The 9,711-nt window shown below is 47.1% G+C and overlaps 1 protein-coding gene across 1 annotated transcript in view; it reads right to left on the bottom strand.

Moving 5' to 3' along the window:
- LOC143106443 (ral guanine nucleotide dissociation stimulator-like) overlaps positions 1 to 8,824 on the bottom strand; it is a gene marked incomplete in the record, with an annotated part of 26,910 nt that extends 18,086 nt beyond the window's left edge. Inside the window, 1 exon segment of the mRNA XM_076270714.1 lies at positions 8,461 to 8,824. Within this exon segment, the coding sequence (XP_076126829.1) occupies positions 8,461 to 8,661 (201 nt within the window).
- Between the last annotated feature and the right edge of the window lie 887 nt (positions 8,825 to 9,711).

Raw genomic sequence — 9,711 nt, 5'->3', positions numbered from 1 at the left:
TGAAACCAGAGCTGACGGCTGATCCATGCAAGCATTCAGATGCATGGACACAAGCATGCAAACATGCAAACACACACACACACACACACACACACACACACACACACACAGTCTCCGACAGCTAATTCCCCGTTATATAACTATACTGTATCTCTGCTGTGGTGGCTGCACTAGTGAACATTTGAGATGTGAATTTGAGGCTTTAAGTAGTCATATCTCGGTTAGTAGTGTGAATTTGAGGCTATAAGTAGTCATATCTCTAATTTGAGGTTAAACCTCACTGGACAACCAAAGAGGACCAGGTCTCGTTTGTGACACTTGTACTTCTTCTGACTTGTTCTTTCATCATTCTTCATCTTCATATCTTCCTCTCCTTCCTCTCCTTCATCCTTCACTTCTTCCTCCTAATCCCACCCTAATCCCACCCTAATCCCACTCTTACTCACACATTTCGCAATCTTGTGTTGAAGTCACTGGATGAGTCAAGTGTTTTGACATGTGCATTCTGTATTTGTGTGGGTGGATTTGGATGGCACAGTTTCGAAAACAACACACAAAGGCTTTCAGTTTTGAATGATGTGTCTGATATAGAAAACCATTTTTAGTTGTATGCATATGCGGTTTATATCAACTCTAATGTCATTCAGGTAGGTAAACTAAATGGCAGAAGTAGGGATTTAATTTCCACTGATATGTATGGCGGTGTGAGAAAAACCACAACGCTCACAGGAGAGCAGAACAGAAACGAGGTGACCTTTAACCGATCCAACCACATGTCCCTGCGGAGATCCCCTTACATCACGCTTGCCCTTTCTGACACCTGAAAAGGTTTCAAGATCGACTTACATCTCCTCTAACAGTCAACACAACCAGAAGCCATCCAGCCAGCCAAGAACAATAGAGAATAACAGTCAGAGTCCTCGAATCGCCACCACAGCCTCTAGCAGATGTGTATATGGCACAGGAAGCCGGCACGCACACACACACAAACACACACACACACACACACACACACACACACACACAAATGTGTACTGCTCAGGAAGCCGGCACGCACACACACACACACACACACACACACACACACACACACACACACACACACACACACACACACACAGATGTGTATTGCTCAGGAAGCCGCCGTGCAGTTTTGCAGGGAAAGTCCTTCGTGTGTAAAAAGCCCAGAAGATGACGAGGCAGATAGAGAAGCTTCCCAACACAAAAGATAGAGAAGCTTCCCAACACAAAGCCCAGAAGATGACGAGGCAGATAGAGAAGCTTCCCAACACAAAGCCTAGAAGCCGAGTCAAACGTGAGGGTGCCCAGTGTAGCTACACGCTTCCTCCCTCACACAATGAGCCCATAAACTCCCTGGACACACACACACACACACACACACACAGCTGCTGAGGGAAACCTGTCTTAGATCACTTCCTACACAGATGCATCCTAAACACAAATAGATGCACAACATTGATTATTTTGGTAAAGACCCCGACCTTTCACACATATACATGTAGCTGTGTGTGTGTGTGTGTGTGTGTGTGTGTGTGTGTGAGTATGTGTATGTGTGTGCGTGTGTGTGTGTGTGTGTGCGTGAGTATGTGTATGTGTGTGTGTGTGTAGACACTGCCCAGAGGCCTGTGATAAAGATAATTGCATGTGTGTGTGTGTGTGTGTGTGTGAGTATGTGTATGTGTGTGAGTGTGTGCGTGTGTGTGTGCGTGTGTGTGTAGACACTGCCCAGAGGCCTGTGATAAAGATAATTGCATCGCTGTATCCCAAATCACTTGCAGGCAGAATGGTTCTATCTTTGGTTCTACACTCCATGTCTAGTGTGTGAGAGTAAGAGTAAGTAATCTGAAGAATGCTCCTGATTTAGGGAGATGCCCGAAGCACAATAAACTACACATCTGTCAGGGAGCACATTGGTGCCTAATTTGGAACAAGCCCAATGTTTGGAAGGGGAGAAAAGAGCAGTCATTGTTGAGCAGCTAAGCTCCCACTTCCTCTAGGGAAATGCGTCAAGAGAGATGTTAGAAGCAGGGATGACTCTTCCTCTGTTTACAAACTAAATTAGACAGCCTCCTCTTCCTCCGTACCAGAGCCTCCTCTTCCTCAGTACCAGAGCCTCCTCTTCCTCAGTACCAGAGCCTCCTCTTCCACCGTACCAGAGCCTCCTCTTCCTCAGTACCAGAGCCTCCTCTTCCACATTTGTTGCATTTATCTGAATTCTTGAATCTCTATCACCTGTGGCTCATTAGCAGGCGGTGAGATCGCCATGGAAACGTTTATTTTCTCCGTAAATCCCAACTTCCTCTTCCTCAGTACCAGAGCTTCCTCTTCCTCCGTACCAGAGCCTCCTCTTCCACCGTACCAGAGCCTCCTCTTCCTCAATACCAGAGCCTCCTCTTCCTCAGTACCAGAGCCTCCTCTTCCTCCGTACCAGAGCCTCCTCTTCCTCCGTACCAGAGCCTCCTCTTCCTCAGTACCAGAGCCTCCTCTTCCTCCGTACCAGAGCCTCCTCTTCCTCAATACCAGAGCCTCCTCTTCCTCAGTACCAGAGCCTCCTCTTCCTCAGTACCAGAGCCTCCTCTTCCACCGTACCAGAGCCTCCTCTTCCACCGTACCAGAGCCTCCTCTTCCACCGTACCAGAGTCTCCTCTTCGAGGAGGCATAACGGCACAGGGACAGAGCCAAGAGGAGGAGCACACACTCTGAGGGATAAGACTGGAAAGAAAACACACACACACACACACACACACACACACACACACACACACACACACACACACACACACACACACACACACACAGAGACGTAGACATACACATGCACACACACACACATACACACACACACACACACAGAGAGGTAGACATACACATGCACACACACACACACACACAGACACACACACACACAGAGAGACACAGACATACACATGCACACACACACACACACACACAAGCGCACACACCACATACATGCAGACACATACACGCAGACATACAGACACTCACACACACACACACACACACACACATATTTTCCAGTCCTCAATCTTGAGAATTCCACAGAGCAGTCTCTCGTTCGGCCACACTAAGTTGGGATTTACGGAGAAAATAAACGTTTCCATGGCGATCTCACCGCCTGCTAATGAGCCACAGGTGATAGAGATTCAAGAATTCAGATAAATGCAACAAATGCTAAACACTAAATAAACTTAACACTAAACAAATTAAACACATTAAACACTTAATAAAACCAGAACCAGGATTTAGTACTACAGGGAGATGTTTCTGAATATTTAAATGTACACCATAGCTCATATTATAGTTTCTGTCATTTTCTGAGGTTTGCATTTTCATAATTACCAAACACAATGTTTTCCCTGTTGCTGTTATCAATCATATTCCTCCATACTCAGGGATTCAGCCCCCTCCTCCTCTCCTTTCTCTCTCCCTCTCTTCCTCTCTCTCTCTCTCTCTCTCTCTCTCTCTCTCTCCCTCTCTTCCCCTCTCTCTCTCTCTCTCTCTCTCTCTCTCTCTCTCTCCCCCTTGCTCTTTGTCCCCCAGCTGAATCACTCAAACAAAAGCCCCTCTGTGCTCGTGTACACCAGCCCGAGCCACACACACACACACACACACACACACACACACCCACACACACACACACACATGCTAAGGGCCCGGTTGGTCAGAGCACAAAAGCCTCTTCAGCCAGAACAAGTCATTCCTAAACAGTTTTGACAAACACAGCACAAAAGATTAAGGCTTTGAAAGCCACTGAGTGTGTAGTGGGCCATGTTGCTTGGTCTTGCTCTCACAATCACCTCGCCTGTGACACCTTGTCTGTAACTCTCATTCAACTCTGTGCCATGATCAACTCTGTAACTCTCTCATTCAACTCTGTGCCATGATCAACTCTGTCTCATTCAACTCTGTGCCATGCTCAACTCTGTAACTCTCTCATTCAACTCTGTGTCATGCTCAACTCTGTAACTCTCATTCAACTCTGTGCCATGATCAACTCTGTAACTCTCTCATTCAACTCTGTGCCATGATCAACTCTGTAACTCTCTCATTCAACTCTGTGCCATGATCAACTCTGTAACTCTCTCATTCAACTCTGTGCCATGCTCAACTCTGTAACTCTCTCATTCAACTCTGTGCCATGCTCAACTCTGTAACTCTCTCATTCAACTCTGTGCCATGATCAACTCTGTAACTCTCTCATTCAACTCTGTGCCATGATCAACTCTGTAACTCTCTCATTCAACTCTGTGCCATGCTCAACTCTGTAACTCTCTCATTCAACTCTGTGCCATGATCAACTCTGTAACTCTCTCATTCAACTCTGTGCCATGATCAACTCTGTAACTCTCTCATTCAACTCTGTGCCATGATCAACTCTGTAACTCTCTCATTCAACTCTGTGCCATGATTAATGCGTCTGTAACTCATCCAACTCTGTGCCATGATCACCTCGTCTGTAACTCTCATTCAACTCTGTGCCATGATCAACTTGTCTGTCTGTACCTCTCATTCAACTCTGTGCCATGATCAACTCTGTAACTCTCTCCTTCAACTCTGTGCCTTATCTTTATCTCAGTAACTCTTCAGCTTTACCCAGAAACCAAGCCGTCTCATTGCTATTGTTCACAGTGATGCAGAGTTATTTTTGTGAAACTGTCTAACTTGCATTAGACTAGCATATGAGCAAACTTAACTGGCCTAACACCACAAACCAGTCTAGATGAGCAAACTTAAGACTGGCCTAACACCACAAACCAGTCTAGATGAGCAAACTTAAGACTGGCCTAACACCACACACCAGTCTAGATGAGCAAACTTAAGACTGGCCTAACACCACACACCAGTCTAGATTACAGTAGCTTTGTGCAACTGGCTCCTTAGCCTGTCATCAGCCAGGTGGTTTTAAAAAGCACCAGTAGCACTGCTAGAGCATGCATGTTCTCCCTCTTAACGTTTCTGTAATGTGAGCATGTTCTCCTCTAAATGTTTCTGTAATGTGCACAAGAGCATGTTCTCCTCTAAACGTTTCTGTAATGTGCACAAGAGCATGTTCTCCTCTAAACGTTTCTGTAATGTGCACAAGAGCATGTTCTCCTCTAAATGTTTCTGTAATGTGCAGACTATTGCATAAGACCCACCCCCCCCCCCTATCATGGTTGAAAGAGGCTCTGTATGCGAGCAGGGCCAGGCCACCATTCCTGTTTGTCACAGCGGGGATTACTCCTGCTGGCAGGCTAATGCCTCTCCTGAGCCACTCTCTGGAGATGCTTTAACAAGACTCAGACTCTCAGATTACTGGCAGGGCGGTGTGTTGTGGTGCGGAGAGGTGCGGTGTGTTGTGGTGCGGAGAGGTGCGGTGGGGTGGAGTAAGCAAGAGCCAGAGAGGGCGAGTGAGCGAGCAGTGGTTTTTCTGTGTCGGTGCGGTGCAGTGTGTTGTGGTGCAGTGCAGTGTGTTGTGGTGCAGTGCGGTGTGTTGCGGTGCAGTGTGTTGTGGTGCAGTGCAGTGTGTTGTGGTGCAGTGCAGTGTGTTGCGGTGCAGTGTGTTGTGGTGTGGTGTGGTGTGGTGGGGTGTGTTGCTGTGAGCGAGCAGTGGTTTTTCTGTGTCGGTGCGGTCCAGTGTGTTGTGGTGCAGTGCGGTGTGTTTGCGGTGTGGTGTGGTGGGGTGTGTTGCAGTGAGCGAGCAGTGTTTTTTCTGTGTCTTCCTTTTGTTTTGTTCCTGACACTCTCCTCCTGCCGGTGTAATCCAATCCCAGGTTAATATGGAGCAGAGCAGTGGAGAGGTGGAGAGGTGGAGTGGAAGAGAAGAGGAGAGGAGGAGAGGAGGAGAGGAGAAGAGGTGAAGTGGTGGAGTGGAGGAGTGGTGAAGTGAAGGAGAGGTGGAGTGGAGGAGAAGAGGAGAGGTGGAGTGATAGAGTGGTGGAGTGGAGTGAAGGAGAGGTGGAGAGGTGGAGTGGTGGAGTGATAGAGTGGTGGAGTGGAGTGGAGGAGAGGAGGAGAGGTGAAGTGGTGGAGTGGTGAAGTGAAGGAGAGGTGGAGAGGTGGAGAGGTGAAGTGGTGGAGTGGTGGAGTGGAGGAGAGGTGGAGAGGTGAAGTGGTGGAGTGGTGGAGAGGTGGAGTGGTGGAGTGGTGGAGAGGTGGAGAGATGAAGTGGTGGAGTGGTGGAGAGGTGGAGAGGTGAAGTGGTGGAGTGGTGGAGAGGTGGAGTGGAGTGAAGGAGAGGTGGAGAGGTGAAGTGGTGGAGTGGTGGAGGTGACGGGCCGGGGGGGGGGGCAGGGCGGTGACAGCCCATAAATCCAATCTGGTCTCATTACTCAGCCCTCCCTGATCTCCTCTGAGCTCCTCTGAGCGCTGAGCTGCCATGGCCTCCACTGACGCACAGGGATCTCGTTTTCATTTTCTAACGGCTCTGGCATCAGTGCAGCGCTGGCACTTCTCACTGTGTATAGGACCTGTGGAGTCTCTAAGCATGAACACTGACAGGGTTCAGCAAAGGGTCAAGTGTTCCCCTACAGAACTAGGGGCCTATTGGCCTCTTCACAAGGCACTGACAGGCTAGTGAGACCGAGGCATTGAGTGGGATATAGCATAGCTGCATTTGACATGGCGGTGACTAATCAGTCCACAGCCTGCCCCCTGCGTGCTGCACACAGCAGCTGTTAGCTTGTTAGCCCAGCCTGCCTACCCAGGTTAAGAATAGCCGTTAGCCTAGCCTATGCTTATGCCTGTGCAGAGCAGTACAGTACAGTGCAGTGCAGTGGGAGTCGGATTAGCCGTTAGCTAATTGCGTTATGAGAGCGGATTAGATCTGAGGAGGAGAGAGAAAGAGCTACTGACGGCAGACACTGGAACCTTCTCTCGCCTCGACTCGCAACAGCTGACTCATATGGACATGTCATGTCTTATCAAAGGGCCCTGCGTCATATATGGCATTCCATCTGTTCAATAGTGCTGTGTGTGTGTATGTGTGTGTGTATGCGTGTGTGTGTGTGTGTGTGTGTGTATGTGTGTGTGTGTGTGTATGTGTGTGTGTGTGTGTATGTGTGTATGTGTGTATTTGTGTGTGTGTGTATGAGTGTGTGTGTTGGCATAACAGGCGTACACTGGGTCACAGGTGTCCACTTGTTTAGTTTGTTTACCACTTTTCTGACTTCACTGGCTCATGATAAACACAGACCCCTGACCCCTGACCCCGGCGATGGAGAGCGAGCGAAGACTCAGAAAAAGGCCTTAATTACTACAATACTGTCGCTTGATTTGAAAGGTAATGTCTGCAGATATCTCCAGAAAACTAAAAAATGTGCATGTGAACGATGTTGAAACTGTGAGTGGTTCTTCGGTCCTCCTAGCCTGTCCTCATGCACTCCCACTGAGGGCTTTATGTAAGGCACCGAAATTTGATTAATCGTCCACCATTTTATAATTGCCTGCAAAGAACACCATGTGCTGTGCGACTGTGCCCCTTATGTATCAGGCAATACTGTTCACAGATCAGTATTGGCAGAATGACTTTTTTCGCCTTTCTTTTTCTTTTTGGAAACCCCACTGCACCTTAGACTGTGTTTTCATACAGCAGGCTATCTGCGGTCGGCTGATCACTTTATTTCCAGAGCCTGCGGCGCAGGCAGTGTTTTTCCTTCTCTGGGTTTATGGAGAGGAAAGTTGGCGGCCGAGAGAGGGAAAATCAGCAGATATTCCTGAGGAGAAAAACTCCTCTCGAGCCTCCACCACTACAGATGGGTCAGTCAGCAGATGTCACTCAAAGCATCTGAGTGTTCTGATTGGCCAAATTGGACAGAATAGAACTCTCAAACTCTGAAGTTTGAATATACATTGCACAAACAAAAGTAAACATAAGAACAGTGTGAATCATTCAGAAGGTGAGACCTCAAACGGCCTTAGACATCTATTGTGTGTCTGATTATAAGGTGATGCACTGGTAATGCTGATTAAGATTCAGACTGTGGTGATCACACTGGATTTTGAGCCAGGTAAACTCATAAGACAGGTTATCCTAATCGCATAATTGTGAATAGATGTGATCAAACTGCCCCAACAACTGATATGCAAAAAGGCTACATTATTAACGTTGGCTATTTGAATGGAGGGATGCATTTGTGAAGTAGACTATGTACCACAAATATCTATTCACGTAGGCTACATTTTTTAGTCTGATTCGTTACAAAATTACAATATCTATTTAATGTTATATCTATTTTAGTTTTAGTTCATAAGACAGACCTATAAAGTTAACATTTTTGAGTCAATGATTCGTTACAAAATGACAATATCTATTTCATGTTATATCTATTTTAGTTTTAGTTCATAAGACAGACCTATAAAGTTATCGGCATTACAAAGTTCTCATTCAAAACAACCACTAAGTGGCCTATTTTTGGATGTCATCTTGTCCTTCCCTACCTCAAATATGGGCAAGTCAGGGTCCAAATGAGTGAAACTGTTCAGAACGACGGGGTTCTCCTCTGCAGACGCGATCTCCAACTTCACCCCGTCCCAAATACTGCGGATCCTCCAAGCGCCCGCGTCGAACAGCTCATCCACCGATGACCGCCGCCGACTAGCGCGAGGACCCTCTGGTTGCATCCCCATCATGTAAACCATAGGTGCTAGATACCGACACTAACACAGATGAATCTAACACGCTACAAACACCGTTAAACTTCCACAGCCTATTGGGTATATCCGTCCATCATAGCGGCATCAGATTTGGTTGTGTCACAGAACTTATTTACAGTCGGACTGTGACTGAGGCTTACTGAGCCGCTTTCAGTGACAGGGTTTGAAGTAGGTAATTCGGGGAAAGCCCGACATAACTCCGCCCAGTTTTATCCATTACGCACTACGCAGCGTCCAAAAGGAGCAATGATGTCACTTGACGTAAAGCAAGCAAGCTGGGGTTCCGGGTTGAGGAAATCTGTGGCAGTAGTCGAACAAGAATGACACCTCTTTGTAGTCTATTTTCTGATAGCGATGTAGACCTACAACCTACGTTGCCCGCGTGATTCCAACATAGCTTTGGTATGGAAATGGATAGTAATGTAAAGTCTGTAATCTAACCTTGCCTTCCTCATTTTAACTTTATTCCAAATGTTGGAAAACATTGAATACATTGAATCTTTCTTGTCACCCAATGATCCTCAAATTTGCCAATTCAAAGCTTATTTCTGGAATCAAATCAAGTGACATTTGAAAATGGCATGTTGTGTAATAAGTCAATTAGTCGTTATTCCAGAAAAGGTCATCGACTCCCCATAGTCCTTCTGTCTCCAATAGATGTTTTCACGATCTCTCTCTCTCTCTCTCTCTCTCTCTCTCTCTCTCTCTCTCTCTCTCTGCCTATCTGTCTTCCTGTCCGATTTGCTCTGCATTGTTTATATTTTGTAGGGGAATTCCGTTCTCCTGTGTAGGCTATACTTGTCTCCTGTTGGAATGCAGTGTTACTGCCCCCCAGTGGTCAGAATGGAAACATTCGCCCGTTGCCACAAACAGCAGGTGACGCTTTGGCACAACCACGGGCCACTTATCTGCCTCGATGGTGCCTCTGAAAAACAGCCGCAGCTGTCTCTCACGACGGCTGTTACTGCTGTGGACTCTCTGGGCTACATTCTCCGCACATAGATTAAGAGCGATGTCGTGGTAGAGCTTCAACAG

The sequence above is a fragment of the Alosa pseudoharengus genome, unplaced genomic scaffold (assembly GCF_046254945.1).
Source record: "Alosa pseudoharengus isolate Yale_2024_CS ecotype anadromous, Long Island Sound unplaced genomic scaffold, YU_APseudo_1.1 YU_APseudo_1.1_scf_6, whole genome shotgun sequence".
Taxonomy (NCBI): domain Eukaryota; kingdom Metazoa; phylum Chordata; class Actinopteri; order Clupeiformes; family Clupeidae; genus Alosa; species Alosa pseudoharengus.
The sequence above is the reverse complement of the archived record's forward strand: the minus strand, read 5'-3'. Positions and strand labels throughout refer to the sequence as shown.